General features: G+C 40.9%; 2 protein-coding genes across 6 annotated transcripts in view; both read left to right on the plus strand.

The window, feature by feature from the left end:
* Positions 1-1,837: 1,837 nt before the first annotated feature.
* Positions 1,838-13,361, plus strand: nup62l (nucleoporin 62 like). 2 transcript variants are annotated; one of them, XM_036569373.1, is made up of 13 exons: positions 1,838-2,139; positions 4,122-4,506; positions 5,546-5,802; positions 5,933-6,007; positions 6,129-6,230; positions 7,664-7,774; positions 7,922-8,030; positions 8,200-8,344; positions 11,249-11,298; positions 11,413-11,547; positions 11,740-11,851; positions 12,250-12,316; positions 13,183-13,361. In XM_036569373.1, exons 2-13 carry the CDS (start codon positions 4,139-4,141, stop codon positions 13,272-13,274), a joined length of 1,623 nt encoding a protein of 540 aa, XP_036425266.1. In that variant the 5' UTR covers positions 1,838-2,139; positions 4,122-4,138; the 3' UTR covers positions 13,275-13,361. The 2 variants fall into 2 exon arrangements, with proteins under 2 accessions (XP_036425266.1, XP_036425267.1); XM_036569374.1 differs by lacking the exon at positions 1,838-2,139 and adding an exon at positions 2,214-2,403.
* Positions 13,362-13,512: 151 nt separating this feature from the next.
* Positions 13,513-23,024, plus strand: part of atrx (ATRX chromatin remodeler) — a 69,779-nt gene continuing 60,267 nt past the window's right edge. Inside the window, exons 1-6 of one of the 4 annotated variants that reach the window (XM_036569375.1) lie at positions 13,513-13,688; positions 18,720-18,820; positions 18,927-18,976; positions 20,435-20,481; positions 21,010-21,134; positions 21,935-22,078. In XM_036569375.1, coding sequence (XP_036425268.1) covers positions 13,669-13,688; positions 18,720-18,820; positions 18,927-18,976; positions 20,435-20,481; positions 21,010-21,134; positions 21,935-22,078 — 487 coding nt within the window. In that variant the 5' untranslated portion in view covers positions 13,513-13,668. Of the gene's footprint in view, positions 13,689-14,933; positions 15,159-15,468; positions 15,988-18,719; positions 18,821-18,926; positions 18,977-20,434; positions 20,482-21,009; positions 21,135-21,934; positions 22,079-23,024 lie in introns of those variants that run through there. The other 3 variants (XM_036569376.1, XM_036569377.1, XM_036569379.1) reach the window with 3 other exon arrangements.

The raw sequence follows: 23,024 nt of genomic DNA on the forward strand, positions 1-23,024 counted from the left end.
AAAAGGCATTTCTCCATAAACCTCAAAACTAAAAGTCCCAAAAATCGAGTTATTACCTCCTCCTAGTGCAAATTACTGGAAAATATAGGAGAAAGGATTATAGGGTCAGTTGTCGTTTTGGACAGTAAATAAAACGGCTATTTTCGACACTCCTGCTTCCTGAGTGATTCTGTTTTTAACTTTACATCTCAGCGAGTATTATGCAAACTTCGGTGGACTTCCCCTTTAGTGTATAGATCAATTTAATAGCCCACGTTTTCTTCTATGTTGTCTCTTCTTATTTAAGGGTCAAATGCTGCTCTGAGGGCGATATACATGTTTTCCCCTGTGCGCAGTCAAAATCAACATTTTTGGTAATATATGTTGTGTCCAACCAGTTTTCTGATGGAGTAACACAGGGTGTCCCCAAAAAATGACATCATTTCATAGTCTAATAACCAATTCTCCCTCAGCTCGCAGTCAAACAAGAGTGTGCAGCAGCATTTTCCAGAAAATTCAATAAAATTGCACCAACTGGAAAGCAGATTTGGACATGGCACAAAAAAGAGGAAGGCTGTCTGTGCAGGACAGAGGGATCTGGATGACCACCAGTATCGGAAGATACTACATTTGTGAAGCTGTGAAATCAGTTATAAAATCTACATCCTTCTGAATTTCTTGTTCGAATTTTGATAAATAAATCTTGTATTGTTCAACATGAATATATTTCATTTTGTTTGTCTACAACATGTAGTTACTCAGATATTTACGGAGCCCCAGAGGGGATGGAGGTAAAAAAAAAAATTAAATCGAGCAAACGTTTTCTTTTATTCGTGATCACGATTTTCTAATTCGTTCTCTCGTTTTCTTTTAACCGTGGTCATGTTTTATTTTTAACTGAACGCTTGTTGTTTGTGTTCTGATAACAGCTCCCTGAGACCGTCTGATGGGTTTTGATGAGTTAGACTGATGAGATGATGGACAGAGATGCTTATCAGGTCTGATTTTGATTTGGGAGGTTATGAGGAAACTGCAGCTCCTCTTCACAGCGAACGGCCCACGGTGTTTCTGCTCCCAGTCAAATTGCGGTGTTAGGGTCCATCACACAATTACAAGACGAAATGATCAGCGTTTCAACATCCTCACATTAATATATCTACATCTGATCCATAGATCTATTAAGCTCTCTCGCCATTTAACCTCATCCCACATGAATGTTTCTGTGTGTTCAATTTGAGTTTATTGACACAAATTGACGCTGATCATTTCTTCCTGTAATTGTGTGATGGTCTCTAACGCTAATCATTTCTTCCTCTGATTGTGTGATGGTCTCTAACGCTGATCATTTCTTCCTGTGATTGTGTGATGGTCTCTAACGCCGATCATTTCTTCCTGTAATTGTGTGATGGTCCCTAACACCGCAGCTTGTCGAGGAGCAGAAACAGTGCATCATGATGACCTGATGAGCATCTCTGTCCATCATCTCATCAATCTAACTCATCAGTACCCGTCAGACAGTCTCGGGGAGCTGTCAGTTACTCCAGCACAGGACAGATAACACGACCTGTAGCTACTACATTGATTTTGCTCACGAATAAAAAAAAATAAACAACGTGCGTTCAGTTAAAAACGAAACATGACAAAGATTAAAAGAAAACGAGAGAACGAATTAGAAAATCGTGATCACGAATTGAAAAAAAACCCCACGAAGTAAGGAAATCGTGACCACGAATAAAAGAAAACGTGCGTACGAACTGCAAAACGTTCGCTCGAATTTTTTTTACCTCCGTCCCCTCCGGGGCTCCGTAGATATTCACATCTCAAATGATGTCAATTTGTTTGGGACAGCCTGTATAACCGCTCACTGCATCACAAGGCGGCTTCCCCGCAGAGCCATGCTTTACTTTTAAGCGGGCCTGATAGCAGTACTATCTCCGGCTGGGTCCCCAACGACTCTGTTTTGGATACTAAGTGGACTATTTAAGTGACGAGCCACCATTGCGCGGTCAGTGTGTCTAGTGCACTCAGTAGGGAGTGAGTACGCATTTGAGACGCGGCCTCGAGGTCCTCAGCCGAAAGCCGACGCCGCGGTGACGGGCTTGTTTTTCCGCGCCCAGCTTCTTTAAGGAATGGAAACAGATTTTCTCTGTTTGTTTTGAGGTAATTTCATTTACTGAGGTTTTTCCCAACATAGTGGACTTTGTTCTTGTAGCGTAATTCATATACAGGCTTGTTTAGGATCAGGCGGGGCGCTTCGGATTAGCGGGAATGTTAACGTTAGCCTCGGTAGCTAGCATGACAACGTTAGCACGCATGAGTTAGGCAGCGTAGCGAAGTCTTGGCTGGGAAGCCGGTGTTTTGATCGTGCTACCTTCTCGAAATGTCTTACCGAACCACGTATTTTTAGGCTCCACATAAAACTAGGTAGGATATTTTGATGTCCTAAAATTCCCCCATCAGAAAATGCTAAGCTAACAGCACTGAAATGTACAGGTAGCATAATTTGATAGCCTTAAATCTCCTTATCAGAAATCGTTACCAGCGTTAAACGAATAATTTAGATATTTTGATCGCCTAAATCACCTAATCAAGGTGTGAGTAGTAATATTGAGCCGAGTCTGTACTGAATTTACATTAAAAATACAATAAAACGTTTAAAACTTGAAGATGCTACGCTGTGGTAATGATGTGCGCATGCTCAGTAGGACAAACTGTTGGAGCGCCCTGAATGATTATGTTTTGCCGTGAGGTTCTGATGTTGTTATAAGCTGTAATAAGCTCAGATATAAGTTAAGGGTTTGTCTACATTGGTGGTGCAGTTCGGTAGTTTAACCTACACACGCTATTTAAAAGTATAATGTATAGTTAGCTTGCAAATTTAGCAAGTTTTCATGCTTACAGCAGGCAACGTCACCACAATATTTAACGTTAGCGTTATTTTACAAAACCTATGATATATATGGTCTGTAACGCTAAGCCAAAAACAGTCACACAGGGCTGGGCAATATGACGATATTTATAGTTATCGTGATACGTTACGTCTCAATATGCTTCTTTGTGTATATCGTGGTCATCGTCAGTACTTAAATAATACTGAACAGCTGCATATTTCATTACAAAGAGACCATAATAAGTGCTCTTAATTTGAATTACTGCAGTGCAGTATGTTAAATGTTGCATACAAATCGCTGTATTGATTTGTTTTTGATTATGTTTTTTCTAAATGTGGCACTTCTGGTTCTTTTTTTTCTGTTGTAAATTATCAGATGTCAGGAAAAAATAAATTTTATGGCATATTATGTATCATGCGGAGTTCTTGATGCTATCTTTGCCATATCGCCCAGTGCTGGGCTGGGCTAATTGGCTTTCTAGAATGAAAATAAAGAGAGAGAACTGCCCAGATAAGGTCAGGTGCTAGTCAGGTTTCATAGACATGGATTAAGCCTAGTGTAGCCTAAACTGCAGTGTCAATGGTGTTTCAATATATTAAAAAATCCATTTAGTCTGGATTTAGACATAAAGGGGAATTCCACCGATTTATTATTATTTCTGTATAATTCAGTTCATTCATAGTGGTTTGATGTGAAATGATTCAATGTAGAGAAACTTGCCAACTTGGATTATTTATTTATTTATTTATTTTCTACAGTGTTAGTGATAGGAACCAGGGGTCAATGCAGAAAGTGCTGTTTTATTTACTGTATAAAAGCACCGGTGAGCCAACATGTGTGCTCTGATCATTGTATGTTTTATTGATAATGGCAACATAGTGGTGAAGCTGTAAAAAAATAAGTTGTCTTTAGGGCCTATTTTGCCTCACAACACCATACCTACATCCCTCCACCATAAGTGGCTTTTTAAATTATGTTTTAGGCCAAATCCCTACTACAGAACCCATGGACCAGGTGTTCATAACCACCTTTTAGAGGCATTAAACACTCAGATGTCTGGTTCCTATCACTACAACTGTGAACAATTCTGATTTAGGAAGTTTCTTTATAGAGGAGCATTTCAACTCAAATCACTCTGAACGACTTCATGTACATGTTAACCATTTGATTAAGCAGAGAGATTTAGAAAAATCTGTAGATTTAATCTGGCTCTGATAAACTGACTCTTCTGTTTTTTACCTCATATTTCAGTGTCCTAACCGAGGAAGATGTCATTCAGCTTTGGACAACCAAGCGGTGGTGGTTTTACCTTCGGAGCCCCTAAAACTACCGCCTCAGCTCCTGCTGCTGCAGGTTTTGGACTGCAGACCAGTACGCCTGCTGGAGGGGGCTTCACCTTTGGAACCCCTAGTCAACCTCAACCTCAACCTCAAACTCAGCCTCAGTTGCAGCCTCAGTTGCAGCCTCAGTTGCAGCCTCAGTTGCAGCCTCAGTTGCAGCCTCAGGCCCCAGCTGGCACGTCCCAAATAGCAGGACTGCTCGCACAGCCCACTACAAATAATGGAGGCTCGCAAGGTGGATTTACCTTTGGCACCACACCACAAAGCAGCACTGGTGGTGGAGGATTTTCTTTTGGGTAATTCTTTTCTGATAGATATTAGTGAACAGATAACAGAACTGGCAGTTGTTGCTTATCCCCTAATAATTAAGACCATAACTAAGACTGAGGTTCTTTGTAGTGGCAAATTTTGAGACATAATTATCGTACACCGGTCAGGCATGACATTATGAGCACCTCCTTGTTTCTACACTCATTGTCCAGTTTATCAACTCCACTTACTATATAGGTGCACTTTGTAGTTCTACAGTTACAGACTGTAGTCCATCTGTTTCTCTGATACTTTGTTAGCCCCCTTTTACCCTGTTCTTCAGTGGTCAGGACCCCCATGGACCCTCACAGAGCAGGTACTATTTGGGTGGTGGATCATTTTCAGCACTGCAGTAACACTGAGGTGGTGGTGGTGTGTTAGTGTGTGTTGTGCTGGTCTGAGTGGATCAGACACAGCAGTGCTGCTGGAGTTTTTAAACACCTTAGTGTCCACTCACTGTCCACTCTATTAGACACTCCTACTTTGTCAGTCCACCTTGTAGATGTAAAGTCAGAGACGATAGCTCATCTGCTGCTGCACAGTTTGTGTTGGTCATCCTCTAGTGCTTCATCAGTGGTCACAGGACGCTGCCCACAGGACGCTGTTGGCTGGATATTTTTGGTTGGTGGACTATTCTCAGTCCAGCAGTGACACTGAGGTGTTTAAACACTCCAGCAGCACTGCTGTGTCTGATCCACTCAGACCAGCGCAACACACACTAACACACCACCACCACGTCAGTGTTACTGCAGTGCTGAGAATGATCCACAACCCAAATAGTACCTGCTCTGTGAGGGTCCATGAGGGTCCTGACCACTGAAGAACAGGGTAAAAGGGGGCTAACAAAGTATCAGAGAAACAGATGGACTACAGTCTGTAACTGTAGAACTACAAAGTGCACCTATATAGTAAGTGGAGCTGATAAAATGGACAATGAGCGTAGAAACAAGGAGGTGGTCATAATGTTATGCCTGATCGGTGTATTCTTGTGGTTTAAAGGAGTTTTCAATCTGTTTTTCTTTCCAGAGCGTCCGCGCCAAAACTAGGCTTCAGCCTGCCTGCGGCCTCTCAGCCTGCCACTGCTGGAGTGGCCCTGGGGAGTCTAGCGCCGTCCTCTTCTAGTGGCACAGGCGGCTTCGCGCTCGGTACTCTCCCTACCCAGACCCCGGCTGCAACCCAGCAGTCTACGGGTGGCTTCAGCTTTGGGATGGCCAAAGTTCAGCCCACTGCAGCTACCACAGTGCAGACCACTCCTGCCCTGTCACTGGGTGGGCAAACTACAAGTGAGTATGTCCGGTTACAGCTCTGGACCATACATCTATGATTTTTTAATAGTGTAATTAGCTTATTTTGTAAATTATATACATTCATGGTGATGCCGGCTATTTGAATTGTTGGTTTTATGCTGGAAAGGTCTCACACTGGGAAGTGCTGTACCAGCCTCCACTGGCTCTGCGGCGGGCATCAGCTTTGGGATCAAACCTGCAGGTATGTGTAAAAACTAAATTTTAAGTTCTATTCACTGTTATAATAGCACTAAGTTGGGGAGCAAGGAAGAGGCTTAGGAGTGGTTGTGTTAATTTTCTTGTTTACTTTCTTGTTTCTCCAGCCACCCCGGCTCCTGCTGCTCCCGCGGCTGCTAGTCTGGCCCCTGCAGGATCCTCACTGTTTGCCACCCCCATAGCCTCAGCACCAGCCATAGGCTTCACCTGTAAGCTCGTATTCTGGATGACATTTATTTGCCCCAGTTTATAGCAATGGTTTATGTTTTCATAATACAATAGGGCTGCAACAAACGACTAATTTGATAGTCGAATAATCTATCAATTACTGAAACGAATAATCGATTATTCGGATTATGAATCACTTTTCAAAGCTGGCAGCTTTTAAATTGAGCTTTTTTTGTTTTATGCATTTGCTAACTAACAATGAAGATAATAAAGATGAATACCTTATTAATACCTTAAAAATCACTGTTTTCATGACAAATACAAAAGATAAATACAGAGTTAATTTTTTTTTTTCCTGTCAAAATTTAGAACCAAGGATGTGTAAAGTAGCAGCAGTAAAATATAACAAAACCAAATCAGTTTTCCTTCAATCAAGTAAATAAAAACATCAGTCTAAATTTAAATTCTAAATTTAAACTGTGCTCTGTGCTCTGTCTACACTCTGCTGCAACTAAATTCTACAGTCACAGGTCTTTATTGAAACGGAGGAAAGTCAGTATCTCTGTGTGCTGCTGTGAGAGTCTCGCTCTCCTCTGAGAGCATTGCAGGGAGGATTTGCTCTGATGGAGCAGATGGAAAAGTTGTGAATGTTTGTGGCAAAGTTCTCTATGAACAATTAAATGAATGATTTTGTGTGAAGTTTCATTTCGACGGTAACCCTTCGTCCAGCTGCCCTGTGTGTTCACGGAGAACAGAAAACTGGAAACGCTGTTCTGTGTTCACCGAATTTGAACGCAACGATGCAGTGTTTAAAATTGTAAATGGTTTATGAAAAGTGAACAGAGTCGCTGTGAATAATAGTTACTTGCTTCTCTGTTCCAACTCCATTAACGATTCCAGAGAGCAGCATTTTGAAATAGAAAATGTTACAGCTCAGCTCAGAACATTAGCCAAGTTGGATGGCTTTTAACAATAACATTAGCTAACTACCTCTCTAGCACAGCTATTGCCGCGTCCCAAACCACACACTTCTGTACTTCACATACACTAGGTAGTGCACTTCTAATGGTATATGTGCCATTCTTACACATTATTTAGTGAGCTAGTATGAGGTTTGGGACGAGGCGTATCTTACCAAGCTGAATCTTCTTAATCCAGTGAGCCGAATAGTTTCTTCTTCAGACGTCAGGACTTTTTTTCTGAGTTTAGCTCCCACACTTTTAAGGATTTTGTTCTTGAAACTGACATTGCGCTATTAGTAATGTTAAAATATTCCTAATAAGCGCAAGAAAGACACGTAGTGACATCACCAACCAATCGACTATTAAATTAGTTGCCAGCTAATTTGGTTGTCGGTTTTAGTCGACTAAGTCGAATAATCGTTGCACCTGTATAATACATCTGCAAACATCTTGAATGTTTTCGAAGAATGGAGTGAAGATGCATTACGATTTGTTGTGTTCTCGTCCACCAGTGGGCGCATCGACAGCAGCAGCAGCCCCAGCAGCAACTTCTGCAGCTAGTGCCCCCACAGGCTTGACCCTCAAACCATTAGGAACAGCCCCCACCAGTGTGGCGACAACAGGTAACATTTTTGGTGAAATGGCAGCACCTCTTTGATCGGTGCAGGGTATTTAGTCTGCAAGAAAGGCCAAAGAAAGTAATAAGCTTATGTACTGGTTTAGCAAGAAATGATGAATCCTTTATTTTTTGAAACGTCTTTTCTCCATAGTTGCCGCCACCACAGCAGCTACTACAGGCTTTTCACTGGGCCTGAAACCTGCTGCCTCTGCTGCACCAGCCACCTCTACAGCCACCTCCACTGCTGTCGTCACAGCCAGGTATTGTGTAATGCTAGTGCTTGAGGAACATCATGAAATATGTGATGAGTGATGCAGCCGTCATTTTAACAGTTTAATTTGTAGAGAGTTTAATTTTGCATAGCCAACAACCTGATAATTGCATTTGCTGTTTACTCTTAAACTAATTGCATTTTAATATTATATTCAGTGCTGCACCAGTGATGTCATATGCCCAGCTAGAGGCCCTGATCAATAAGTGGAGCTCTGAGTTGGAGGACCAGGAGAGACACTTCCTTCAGCAGGCCACTCAGGTCAATGCCTGGGACCGGATGTTGGTGGAGAATGGAGAAAAGGTAGCTGAAACATTTGTCATACACCTGGAAAAGTGTTTTTGCTAAAATAATCGTCACATTAATTTAGCAAAAGAAAGTGCTAAACTAAGAGGAGAATTCCAGTGATTTTTCAAAATTTCGACATAATTCAGTTGGTTATATGAAAACGGTCGAAGGTCATTCACAGTGGTTTGATATGAAATGGTGCATTTCAGAGAAATGTACCAGTAGAGATTTCTTTGCAGTGATGGTGATGGGAACCCAAATTTAGCCATTTTGTTAACCATTCAAAATAAATAGGTAAGTAGACGGGTAGGTGGACGGGTACTTTATTGATCCCGAAGGAAACTTAGCAGCCAGTATCAGTCACACAGCACAGTTATAATAATAATAATAATAATAAGGGTGATACAATATTAAAGAAGAATATATTTAAAAAAAACTATCTACAGGCATATAAACAGCTAAAAATATACAAATGACCAATGAAACTATACTTGTCTGAGTTTTTATGTGTTGTTGATGGTATCGCAGTGGTAAATCTTTGGAAAAAAGTTTTTTTTAAGTACTATTTTGCCATGACACCATAAATGTATCTTTCTGCCATGAGTGTGTTTTAAAAAAATATGCTTTAGACTAGGGCTGCAACAAACAACTAATTTGATAGTCGAATAATCGTTCGATTACTGAAACGAATAGTCGATTATTCAGATTGTGAATTGCTACATTTCCAAATAACACTTATGTAGCTGGCAGCTTTGAAATGTAACTTTTTTTTGTTTTATGCATTTGCTAACTAACAATAAAGACAGTAAAGATAAAAATTCATTGTTTTAATGAACTTTTCTTCTAATACAAAATATAAAGCAAGACTCCTAAATCTTTTTCCTGTCAAAATTTAAAACCTAGGATGTGCAAAGTAGCAGCAATAAAATAACAAAAGTGAATCATTTTTCCTTTAATCAAGTAAATCTGTCTGTCTACACTCTGTTGCAATTAAATTCCACAATCACATGTTTTGAAAGGGAGAAAAGTCAGCATCTCTCTATGCTCCTGTGAGAGTCTCGCTCTCCTCTGAGAGCAGATACTCCCCACTGCAGGGAAGATGCACTCCGATGGAGCGGATGGGAAAGTGGCGAATGTTTGCAAACTTGTTCTCTATGAACAGTTAAATGAATGATTTTGTGTTAGCATTTCATTTCAATGGTAACCCTTCGTCCAGCTGCCCTGTAAATCCGCTGAGAACTACCCTGTAAAACTGCTTGCGAGTGGTGCCAAATTTGAACGCACTGGTGGCCTCGACATTAAGACGACGCAGTGTTTAAAACTGTAAACGTCTGGAAAGTGAACAGCGTCACTGTGAATAATAGTTACTTGCTTCTCTGTTCCAACTCCATTAACGATACCAGAGAGCAGCATTTGGAAATAGTAAATGTTGCAGCTCAGCTCAGAACATGAAGTAGTGCAGAATTTAACATTAACATTAGTGAACCAGCTCGCTAGCACAGCTATCGCCGCATCCCAAACCACACACTTCTGAACTTCACATACTACACTAATGAGTGCACTTCTAATGGTATATGCGCTATGTTAACACACTTTATAGTGAGCTGCTACCCAGTTTGGGACAGGGCGTATTTTACTGAGATGAATCTTCACCCAGTGAGCCGATGAGTTTCCTCTTCAGATGCTCCAACCTGGAGGATGTGCTCCTGTGCCAGCTAAGCTCGGCTTTCCAAATAGCACATCTGACCACCTTTTTTCTGAGTTTAGCTCCCACATCTCTGAGGATTTTGTTCCTGAGGCTGCCATCGCGCTTTTGTCAACTCTCCAGTAATCTATCGTGTCAAAACATTCCTAGTGCGCGCCAGAAAGACGCGTAATGACGTCATCAACTAATCAGCTATTAAATTAGTTGCCAACTAATTTGATTGTTGATTTAATCGACTAAGTCGAATAATTGTTGCACCCTTACTTTAGACCAAAACCTTGTTGCGAAGCTATCATAAAACAGTGGCCCAGGCTCCAGGTAGCACATTCGTTACCATTTCATTTAATAACTCTGTGAGGTAGCATTTTAGAGATATTAAACATTTTAAACATGACCACTGCTGTGAACAGTTCTGACTCTAATAGGACTGTGTGTGTGTGTGTGTGTGTGTGTGTGTGTGGGTACTCGAGTACTTGGTTCACTGTATGAGGAGACAATAATTGAATAATGAAGTCACGGTTTGGGTACTTGTTCCATTTCAGCACAAGAAGATGGAGAAAATATACCCACTAATAGTTCAGCGACACTTCGCTTTTATGTTTTAACAGGACTGTACAATGTTATGGTTTTGCTCGTTTAGATAGATTATTAGATCACTTTATTAATCCCAAAGGGAAAATACACAGTAAGTGCACAGTAAAGAGCAAAACAAGACCAAAATGAACAGGAGAGAAGTATTGCTGTGCACTGTTTACAGATGCATAAACAGAAAATAAAGATAAATAATAAAACAATAAAAATAATGTGCAGTACAGAAATAAGTAAATTACATAAATATGTAGATTATTCCAGCCAATGTACAGTTTATTGTGATCTTTTTGTTTTGTTTTGTATTTTCCTCTTCCTTGTGGTTAACGGTCTTTTATTAACTCTTGCAGACACTTGAATGTCAAAATTTGTCAGAATACACAACCCTACACTGCATGTTTTTCTAGAATGGCACATTTCACACCAAACCACTCTGAACGACTTTGTTTACATCTTACTGATTTAATTATGCAGAAACTCAGAAAATTGGGGTGGAGTTCCCCTTTAGCAGTACACCATTTAACAAATCTGTACAACGTTATGTTTGAGGTTTACCGATGACCATTACATGGCTGATGTGTTGTTTTTCGGCATATGTTTAAGGTTAATTCACCCATTTTTCTTAGATTACAGCTCTTCACAAGGACATGGAGAAAGTTAAGCTGGACCAAAGAAGGTGAGATTTGGGAGCTGGGTTGCAAATTTGATCATTTTAATGCATATAAAAGTTACAATGACTCATTAGAGATTTGTCTGATTATCTCCTGTACTTAATCTGTCTTTACCTCAGGCTGGATCAGGAGTTGGACTTTATCCTGTCCCAGCAGAAAGAGCTGGAGGATCTTCTGGCTCCTTTGGAGGAATCTGTGAAGGAGCAGAGTGGAACCATTTATATGCAGAATGCTGATGAGGAGCGAGAGAGAACGTAAGTGATTAGTTCACCTGCAGATGCTTTATCAAAGTGCATTTGAAAGCAAATATAAAGAACTATGTTGTGTACATGTTTGTTGTTTGTGTTGGATATGTGTAACGTATCTTTCCTCCACTCTATTTTGAACGTTTTTGTCTTTTCTATGTGGTGTTTGTGCTACTTTTTTTAATAATTGTCTCTCTAAAGGTATAAGTTGGCAGAAAATGTTGATGCTCAGCTGAAGAGAATGTCCCAAGATCTAAAGGAGATCATCGAGCACCTTAATACATCCAATGGGCCGGCAGACACAAGTGACCCGGTATGTAAATCTTCATCCTGAGGACCACAGTGCTGTCAACAAACTTCATGTTTCAGTTAATATATACATGTAGGCATTATTTTATGTCTGCTGGAATTTTGTAGAAGACATTTGGTGAAGGAAACCTTTTATTATGCAGACCATATATCCTGTATAACCCCACACACAGTTTTCACACTTTGATGTCCTAATAACAGTGTGGCCTAAACATTCTGCTCCTCCGGAGTGCAATAAATACGTCAAATATAGATTTGAAATATTGCTCAAATCTAAACATCTGTCCGATGTCTAATTTTTGAGCAAATATGTGCCGATACCAATGATGAGCCAGATACTGAGATCATCATGCATCCTTCTTAAATACACACAAATCTCACTCTGAAATGTTTCCATTTCAGCTCCAGCAGATCTGCAAGATCCTCAATGCGCACATGGACTCCCTCCAGTGGGTTGAGCAAAACTCTGGTTAGTATCTCTTTATGACTTCGACCCAATCCCGTTTCACCCCTCGCCCCTACCACCCAGCCATATCCCGTTTTGCACGTTCATGTCTAGGGGTAGGGTGTCCTGATTCTTGTTGAGATAGAGGGGGAGGTCGAAGTGTTAGGGCTACATGACCCTCCAAACAGAGAGTTACGAGGGGAAAACCAGCACAATGGCTGCACAAGTGACCAAACAAAACCATAAATGTGAGTTTTCTCCGTTAAAAAGTTACAATAACCACTGTATTATCTTAATTTAATGTCATTTCAGTGTATTATGGTCGTTTTCTTCATAACAAGCATAAAAAATAATAGTAGTTAATAGTAATAGTAGTAAATAGTAGTAAATTTCCCGTTCAACCTTGAATAGTCCAGCAGTTCTGACGCCTTAAGCGCCAGAATGTAACTGTTGCGCCATTTAAGGTGGAACAGGAGAATTTGAATAAGAATCTGGTGAATATCTGACTTCAGCTTCATATCACTGAAGAATTAGGGGTGGGTGATAATAAATAATTGCCCCCCTCTTTGAAGATCATATGATTCCCTAAATGTAACTAAAGCCCAGCAGTGAGGAGCTGAACTTTACCCTCCTCTGCTGTCACTGCAGACTGGCAGGGTCTCCTACAGAGCAGCGCTGGTAGCTGTTAATGAAGTGATGCTCTTTTTATTTGAGGGTCCCATTTCAGAGGGAAGATTTCAACCACTGTCTTGTAACTCAGTTCCAAAGGGGAGGGAGACACCCGAAAACAAGGTGTAGGGGTGAAAATAAATGGGACTGGGCCTTCATCCATGCATTTGCGTTGTTTGTTATCAAACCTTCTGTTCCTAATGACTATTTTCAATGTACAGTTCTACTCCAAAGGCGTGTGGAAGAGGTGTCCAAGTTGTGCGAGAGCCGCAGCAAAGAGCAGGAGAAGAGCTTTCGCCTGAACTTCCAGTGATCCCACAGAAAAGTTAAAAGTGCTCATGTCGTGTAAATGAATATTGTTTTTGTTGCAATAAAGAGGTTTACTTTTTACACCTACCCACCATATGGGTGTACCTTTGCTTCACCTAATCATCAACTAAACGGGTCCAAAAAGAAGGAAAGGAGCAGAAGGATGAAGTGAGGAATGCCTTTCCTCTTTGATCCGTCTCAGCCAATCAGCTCGCGCTCCCGGGTCGAACAAGATACGCCAATCAGCGCCTCTGTTGCTGCGGGGAAAGATGGCGCCTCGCTTTGTCTGATTTAAGTGGGCATTTCACTTTTTCTCTCCTACCTTCAGCGACAAAACATTAAAGTATTAACTTTACTCCGAGTATGCCGACGTCCTGCGTGGTCCAGACGTTAAAGAAATGACCAGCAAGAACTACAGGTAGGTGTCCAGCAGGGAGGTGTTCCGATTGTTTGTTTATAAGACCACCGTTACCTTAACACGACACAGTAACCGGCACGATGTGTCTGTGCACAGGTATTCATTTCATACCTGTTTAGATGTGAATTCGTGTTGTAATTTGGTGAAACGTGACGAGAATAGTGTTATGAGCCCTTTATGAAGCCTCTACGCAGCTGCATTGGATCATTACCGCCAGCACTGTCCGTCTGTCTGCCTCTTCAGACTCACTCCCTTCTTATTTGTGTCCCCGTGTCGGTTTGGTACGAAGACTGAACTTTTTATGTCCCTAAAATGCAAAGCTGCTACCTTTTAGACCTCGCTGTGCTTCTGAAATGCATATAAAGTTGCACCGCATGTAATGTGGGAAGGCCGTAAAGGACTCCACCGTGGCAACGCCAGCCTTCAGAAACCTGGAAATCTGAAGGGAATTCCACCAACTTTAACACTTCTTAGTAATTTCGTTGAGATGTAAACAGTCATTGAGCTGTTTTATGCGAATGGCTCATTGTGGAGAAACTTACCGGCTCACATTTCTTTGCAGTGGTGGTGATAGGAACCAGGGGTCCCCTTGTGCACCACACAAATATAGGCATTTTATTTAGTACCTGAAGCCATCAGTGAACACTTACACGTGTTTTCTGAGTGTTTGTATGTAAAAAAATAAATAAAAACTTTATAGTAAAATAGTGGAAAAATAAGTCTTCTTTGGGGCCTGTTTTGCCTTACAAGACCCTGCAGGTAGCCCTGAATTGACAAAAATATTTTAAGCCAAATCCTTCTCCCAAAAACTACAAAAAATGTCTCAGACTTCAGGCAACGTATTCATAACCATATTCATGCAAAACCTTTATTTTTAGAGGAATAAAACTGCACAGACGTCTGGTTCCTATCACCACCACTGAACAACTCTGACTTATAAGTTCATGTAGAACGGTGCGTTTCACCTCCAACCGCTCTGAACGGCTGAGTTAAGTATTTAAAAATGTAAACAATGCAGAATTTTTAAAAATTCGCTGGAATTCCCCTTAAACTCCGGGCCGCCTGGTTTCATTACCACAGCGAATATGCGAGTTATTCTCGCACAGGTTAACAAACGCATCCATGCATTTCATCGTGCCCCCCCACCACCACAGCCACCCTGCCTCTTCCTCCTCCTCCTCCTCTTCTCCGAATCTGAAATATGCCCATTCATAGCCGCCGGGCGCTCTAGTACCACCCAGCGAGGCTGTCGCTCGGATTTGGGCAGGATGCGCCATTTTAACGCCGACTCGAGCCATCCGGCAAGATGGCGCTCTTGCTTTGTCTTCGCTGCTCGAGATTAATCAGCATGAGCCCGGTTAGGACGAGCCGAGCCGCGGGGTTATAAACCCGACAGCGACCTTTCCTGCGGCTGACGGACGGAGAATTAAGCCGTTTTCGCACGTAATGAGTAACCGCGGATGTTTGCAGGTAGGTGTGTGAGTGAGAGTGTGCGCGCGCGCGGGGCTCGAGACTCCACAGCCCCTCCATCACTCCGCGCAGCGTTAGCAAAGTGCGCTAACAGTAACTGCCGGTATGAACGGCAGAGTTTACCGGCTCCGGCTCCGCAGCACCGCTCGCCGTCGCGGCAGCTCGTGTCTCTGTTATGAGCAGAATTAACGCGGATTAATTCGTCATGAACTGACCTGACCGCGACATTTTCGCGGGAAAGAAACAGAAAAAAAACAACACAAAGGCCTTTTTCTCTGCGCAGCCCTGAGGATGTAACGGTACCTCAGGCTTTACAGCTACAAAAGCTCGACTTTCATCAGCCCTGTTTGTTTTTTAAACTGACGAGGAAACGTTGTTTTTGTTTGAACGAGCCTTTATGACGGTTCTGGCCGAGAATCGGTTAGCTGCATTAGCTTAGCCCTCCTCACAGCGTTCCTCCGCGCGCCGCGGCCGTGCGGGATGGTGGTTTTTGCACCTTTTACCAGAAGGTCAGTGTAGCCCGGTGTACCAGGCCGTGCAGGCTCAAAAGGTGCCAGATAAAGCCCTTGTTTTGGTCCGCATGCGAGCTGACCGGCAGGCTGATAGTTAGAGCTGTCATTGGAGACGCGCTCAGTCATTAGTTTGCTCGCTAAGTTACCTCGTGATGACGCAAAATGTCAATAAACAAACAAGGACGACCTGCGGCGTCCCGGCTACTCATATCAGTACAGCTCTGTTCCTCTCTGCCGTTTTATGAATGCCTTCCTGCTGTTGTAAACCAGCTTTAATCTCACTAATGGTCTGGAAATGAACTGCTGAGTGGAGTCAGGTGAGTGAAAGGAGCCGTAGGGGTCGGCAGCGTGACGATACTGTACCGATGTCGTGATAAATCGACACGATACACTTTGCTGAGTATATCGTGTGGGTCGTCAGTGCTTAAAGCACACTGACCAAGTGTGTCATTACGAGGTGAGCAAAATTAGGCCTGTTTAAATGGATTTAGTGCAGTTTGTAAAGCAGGGAAGAGAATTATAGTTGTAGGTTTATTTTTTTATAATTATTATTAAAAGAGATTCTGTAGTATAATGTAGAAAATGCTATAATAGTACAAATAATGACTGTCATTGTTGTAATATTTTGAATATGTGGCACTACAGGTTCTGTTTCTAAACGAAATATGATGCATATCGTGTATTATGAAAATGTCAAAGTATTGCGATATATTTTTGCCATATCGCACACCCATAAGGTGGAGTAAGTAAAAAAAAAAAAATAAATAAAAAAAAATAATTTGAAATACTAAAGTGTGCCTACCTACTCAAGTGCTGAAATGCTGGTGTAAAAGCAGTAGCTAAAGCTGTAATATTTATTTATTTATTTATTTATTTATTTATTTATTCTAATATTTCAGAAGTCCAATAAAAATATTTTAGGCAATGCTGTTCAGCAGCATGCTTAAATTTTGTCTAATCGCCAGAGATTAGATGGCTTTAAGGATTGTCGTGTGGTTCAACAATATCAGACTCTTATTGATATGCAGATTATTCTCTACCTGCTAATCCAGGTAGTTGTAGTCCCAGTTTCTGCATGCTGAATTTGTAGAATGTATTCAAATGAAGCATCAGATATGTACATGAAAAATATCGCATGTCGGCATCTCTAGCTAGATACATTTAATTTAAATATGCTTTTTATTTATACTTCGGTTGAAATAGCTCATGTTTAACCCAGAGTCCTGGCTGTCGGTGTTGATTGTAATTTTGCAGTGAACTTTTTAATAATGCAAATAATATTGCATTTCCAATATAATAAGATTTTGGTCCAGTGCCAGTGTTATTGTAGTGAATGTGCTTAAAGGTGAGTCTGAACAGTGCACATTTTTGGGAGCATCTAAATACATGTCGTTTAACCTTTTTAACTCCTTGAGACCACCGGTGGTTCCAAAACGCACTTCATGTTCTTCATAACTTTCATATTTTATAAGCTACATTCTAAAGGTGGGGGTCGTATGAGGCTGTAACTGCCTTCTTTCCAGTCAAATAGATGGGTGATGTAATTTTAAACCCTTATAATAAAAGAAGCTGAACTTTTTTTTTTCTGCTGAAAGTCGACCCATTTTTCCACAGATCTGGGCTATAAACTATAAACAGATGGCGTCTCTTCAGTGATCTGCTCTGTAAACATTATTTTTATGAAAAAATACGAAGAGCGTCTAAGATTTTTGGCTTTCAGCAGTAAATGGTAAGCATATAGCAATATGTTTATGATCATAAAACACATTTTCTGTTCATTTGAGGGGAACTTTTACAAAAGATAAATAAATTTACATTTATTTCATGCAGTTACCGAATAATTTGCCTTAAGATTCGGGCATGTAAATTCAGATGGAAACACTGAAACATACCTACGAGCATAAGTGGTTAATTTAGCCTATGGCGGTGTTTTCAAACTCCAGTCCAGTAGTCCACCTGTATTACACGGTTTTGTATTTGATTGATAATCTGATTGTTATGTGATGACATAGTGAGGTGCATGTGGACCCCGGGACTTGAGTTGGCAAACACAAACCTGCCTTTAGTTCAGATTAATTAATTTTTGTGCAAAGGAACGTTCAGCGTAAATCTGTAGGGATGCAAATTAACAGCAGCCGCCTGTCAAATAATGGAGACGCTGGAGACGTTTACATAATTTAAGCTATGTTGAATCTGCTTTGGCTGATGCTGATGTTGTTGAGCGAGGTGATCTTTCACTGCGTGGGAAATACACCGAACAGGCATAACATCATGACCACCTCCTTGTTTCTACACCCATTGTCCATTTTATCAGCTCCACTTACTATATAGGTGCACTTTGTAGTTCTACAGTTACAGACTGTAGTCCATCTGTTTCTCTGATACTTTGTAGCCCCCTTTTACCCTGTTCTTCAGTGGTCAGGACCCCCATGGACCCTCACAGAGCAGGTACTATTTGGGTGGTGGATCATTCTCAGCACTGCAGTAACACTGACGTGGTGGTGGTGTGTTAGTGTGTGTTGCGCTGGTCTGAGTGGATCAGCCACAGCAGTGCTGCTGGAGTTTTTAAACACTGTCCACTCACTGTCCGCTCGTACCTTGTCAGTCCACCTTGTAGATGTAAAGTCAGAGACGATAGCTCATCTGCTGCTGCACAGTTTGTGTTGGTCATCCTCTAGTCCTTCACCAGTGGTCACAGGACGCTGCCCACAGGACGCTGTTGGCTGGATATTTTTGGTTGGTGGACTATTCTCAGTCCAGCAGTGACACTGAGGCGTTTAAAACCTCCAGCAGCACTGCTGTGTCTGATCCACTCATACCAGCACAACACACACTAACACACCACCACCACATCAGTGTTACTGCAGTGCTGAGAATGATCCACCACCCAAATAGTACCTGCTCTGTGAGGGTCCATGGCGGGGGGTGTATCTTGACTGTTATGCTGCTTTAGATATGCAGTCTTCTTGGATTAATTCTGGCATCTTTTGGGCATTTCTGACATGTGGAAGTTTACATTTTATAATTTAAACCTTGCAAATCTTCCCAGATCCAGCAAGTTGAACACACTTGTGACTAAACTTCATGAGTTCCTGGATTATTCTCCAGAGGAAGAAAGTGCTACATCCCAAGTTAATGAAATCTCCAGTGGTAAGAGCTCCTTAATTTCACCGTTCATATTGTGTCACTTAGTTTTTTGTGAAATTCGACATTCCTGTAGATGTTAGTTTTAGATTTATTCTGTCTTCACTTACAGGTAAAATGGCATCCAGTGACTCAAACATCAATGATCAAATAATGGACAAGGTACTTATTTAGCTGACTGCTTTATTCTGTAGGCTGTTCTGTTACAGTGTGAGGCATAATGAGTCTCCCCAGCCGTAGATTGTGAATAATACTGGGGCAAAACGACACCAGTATTTTAATATGGTTTATTAGGGATGGGCTTCTTGTGTGCTGCTAACTGGGAGTGAATAAGCCTTGATCTTTTTGTAGTAGATATAATGCAAAATTAGTATCAAGGTGAAGAAAAATCAGTGTTTGTTGTAGTTTCGCCCACTTCGCTTTACAGGGCAGCAGATTTAAGGTAAGAAATTCAGCGGCTCAGTTTTGGTGCATCATATGGCTGCACTGTGACCAAGTAAACCATCGTTTTACGCGTGTAAAATAAATAAGATGAGATCTAATAAGCTTCTAAACTGAAACATGACACTAACGACAGACTGTAATAAGCCTGTCTTTTTTTAAAAAGCAGTTTATTTTTGGTTGCACTTCATTTTTATTTCATAGAAGAAGCTTCGTCTCTTTCATTTTAGTTTTTTATTTTATCATATATTATTGGCTGTAATATTTAGATCACCTTTAGCAGGGAGCAAGGGGCAAAACAGTTTGGAAAATAGTTCATAAGTAGCTATTTTTTTAATCAGACAACCTGAAATGAATGAGTATTAATAGAGAGCTTCTGTTAAATATTTAAGATGCCCCACACTGTAAAAAATGGTTCGTTGGTTCAGCCTAAAAGGATTACTTCATGTGGTAACAAGCAATTGAACTAGTTTTATTCAACTCAAATTGTTTAAAATAAAAGATTGTTAATTAAAAGTATTTAGTTCAAATAAAACTAGTTAATTTAATGCAAAAAACATTGCTTCAGCTGTTTTGCAGTAAGAGAGAAACATTGACCTTCTATTGTAAATGTGTCCTCAGTGCCGTTTCCCACATTTTTGGTTTTGCATTGATGCTGTAATAAAAATAAAGGTACTAAACTGTCACTGGGGTGGAACCCTCAAGGCTCCATCTCAGTCCCTTTAGTCAGGGAACATAACTGAACCATAATCCACTGAAATGATATGTTCTAAGCTGTACTGACTCCACACACCCCGTCTCGCCTCCAGGCTTTTATTTTACTGTTCTGTTTAAAACATTCGGTTATGAAAAGGTACAAATACGAACTTTTCACCTGGAGAAACTTATTTAAGGTTCACAATCAGACCTTAAAACCACTGTTGGAGCTTTGAGGGAACATTTACACTGTTTGTACCTTGATGAACGACAAATGTACCTGAACAGAACCTTTATTTCTAACAGTGTAGGAGGACCGTCCACTCATATTTACACTGTTCCTCTAATGAAATACTGTGCTACTCTAGACTTGAAGCTCTATGGGAGGCTAAACTAGTAAAGGACTACTTTTCTACTGTTCTTTAGTATTCGTACTGATTATATAGCCCTAGTCTTACAGGATATTTTTGTGTATGTCCGCAGCCGGGCTGCTCCACTGAAGTTATGAAGGCCACTTCTCGCTCAAAGAGGTGAGTTTTATTTGAGCTAGATATAGGACAGCTGTATCTCTAATGAATTACACTGTGCCTAGATGGAATTAAAGGCTTTGTAATGTCATTTTGCAGGTTTTAAGGACACAAAGTGATGAAAGTTGTTTTATTATATTATCTGTTTATGACAAGTGTTATATGCTATTGTAACAAAGTGTAATTAAGTCTGCTAGACATTGTTTTAAATAGGTGCGAAGTCTCTTAGAACCTCTGTTTTCAGATACTAGTATTTATTTATTTGTCATTTCTCTTGACATCTCAAAAGTAAGGTGATTATTACATTTGCTGCGCTTTAGGAACCACAATTTAGGCCTGGAGAACGAAACAAATGTTTAATTCATAGGTAACAAAACAGCTATTTTGGGCCTCTCGCCTATTTAATTTTGCATGGCCAGTCTGCAGTCCATATGAAATGTGAGATCATGTGGGTGCTTGTTTGTTGTCCAGACATTTTTCCTTATTGTACTTTAAGTGCCCTGCTCCTCCTTCTTTCACTGGAAATTTTAGGAAACCTGCTGTTGTGACTAAGCATGTGGAGGTACATGAGCCAGAATCTGCAAGTGAGGGTGAACAGGCTTGCCCTGCAGATGACAATAATGACAGCACCTTTGACATGGATGGGTTACCAGAAGGTAAGTCCTCTTGCATTGGTTGCTTTTACATCAACCACGTTTACATGCAGCCTGATAATCCGTTAATAGTCTGACTAACAGCTCAATCGGAATAGAATACGTTCATGTAAACACCTCAGTCGGAGTAGTCTAGTCCGATTGAGGCCATTCAGAATACAGTTTCTGTCTGACTGATCGAGGTGGGTAATCCTGTAAATAATCAGTTTAATAGAAGAATAATATCCATGTAAACGCCTGTATCTGATTACATTCCCCATCAGAAAGTTTAAGTCCGTTCTGATCATGTTCGTCACGTCATAGTGAGAGTTTATACCGTTCAACATGGCGGAGCAGAAACTGGTCTGCAGAGGAGACGAAGTTTCTGCTCTGGTCTTTAAAAGACGGCGGTGGGACGGACGTCCAGCTTATGTGTCTCAGAACACGACGTCTTCCTCTCGGCCTTCTTTAATAAGGACATGTGAAGGACGTTTTCCTGAGTCTGACATCATTTTAAAGCAGTTAAAAACACAAGCGCTGCTCACTGCTGCTCATCTCACTCTGACTGGACTCACGTGATGCTGGTTGTCATGGTAACGTCTACACTAAGCAGTTCTCTACATGTGCGTCATTTAAGATCGGATTTATTGTAGTGAGCATGTAAACGAATTTTCATCAGATTGTTGAGTAGAGTGAGATAAAACACCTCAGTCTTAATCTATAAGCGGAATGTATTCAATCAGATTGGCAAAAATCGTTGCATGTATACGTAGCCAGTGTGTTCTGGCCCGTGTGGCCTTCACTGCTTTGCTTCATTTGTGCAGACACAGTGGTAGTGAAGCCAGAACCTGTCAATAACGAAGGGAAAGATGACTTCAGAGGCCCAGAGTTCCGTAACAGAGGGGGTAAAGTTAAAGATGAGACCCCACGGAGGCATCCTGGTGAGTCCGCAAGGAGGAAAATCACAGGTTGTGTATATGTTATGTTTATTTATTTATTTTTTTATTTTCATTGTCCTACAAAGAACCCAGCGCTGGGGTAAATGCACAGAAACATTTTTTGACTGAGGGTTAAGCAGCGTTTTCAAACATGAAGACAACATAAGGGTTATTCTGGTGTGATGTACTAAATTATTTATTTAAGTAAAATAAAATAAGTAGGTATCCACCTTGTTCTTGCACCCCATGATGCTTTGAGTTACTTATGGAAACGTAAACAGACAATACTTTGAATCCTTACATCCTAACATGATAGATATGTGGGAATAAATAAAAATGTAAATAATCTTTAATGTCGGAATGCTTGAGTACTCGTGTGCCGATGCTTGTAATTGATTTGTCAACCTGATCCTATTTAAATCCACGCTAATTATTCATGATAAGTGATTTGATGTACAGCGCTTCGATAATGCGTCTTGTATCACCATGGTATCTAGCAATGTTAGTATACAGGCATTTTTAGGTTGTTAGACAGGTATTTAAATGACGTTGTTTACTTTATGTCTCAATTTTTAAATAACGCTTTAGTTAAAGGCTTGAAGTCTGTTGGTTAACTTTCTGCTACCTGCTCAACCCACTAGTGAGGGCAGAATTCAGTTATAAATAGAATGTAATGTATACAACGATCAGGCATAACATTATGTCCTTGTTTCTACGCTCATTGTCCATTTTATCAGCTCCACTTACTATATAGGTGCACTTTGTAGTTCTACAGTTACAGACTGTAGTCCATCTGTTTCTCTGATACTTTGTTAGCCCCCTTTTACCCTGTTCTTCAGTGGTCAGGACCCCCATGGACCCTCACAGAGCAGGTTCTGTTTGGGTGGATCATTCTCAGCACTGCAGTAACACTGACGTGGTGGTGGTGTGTTAGTGTGTGTTGTGCTGGTACGAGTGGATCAGACACAGCAGTGCT

The sequence above is a fragment of the Colossoma macropomum genome, unplaced genomic scaffold (genome assembly GCF_904425465.1).
Source record: "Colossoma macropomum unplaced genomic scaffold, Colossoma_macropomum, whole genome shotgun sequence".
Lineage (NCBI taxonomy): Eukaryota > Metazoa > Chordata > Actinopteri > Characiformes > Serrasalmidae > Colossoma > Colossoma macropomum.

Coding starts and splice junctions, on each gene's coding strand:
- nup62l (XM_036569373.1), top strand. CDS start 4,139: ATGTCATTCAGCTTTGGACAACCAAGCGGTGGTGGTTTTACCTTCGGA. Junction 5,803..5,932: donor ACTGGGTGGGCAAACTACAA/GTGAGTATGTCC, acceptor TATGCTGGAAAG/GTCTCACACTGGGAAGTGCT. Junction 6,008..6,128: donor CTTTGGGATCAAACCTGCAG/GTATGTGTAAAA, acceptor TTGTTTCTCCAG/CCACCCCGGCTCCTGCTGCT.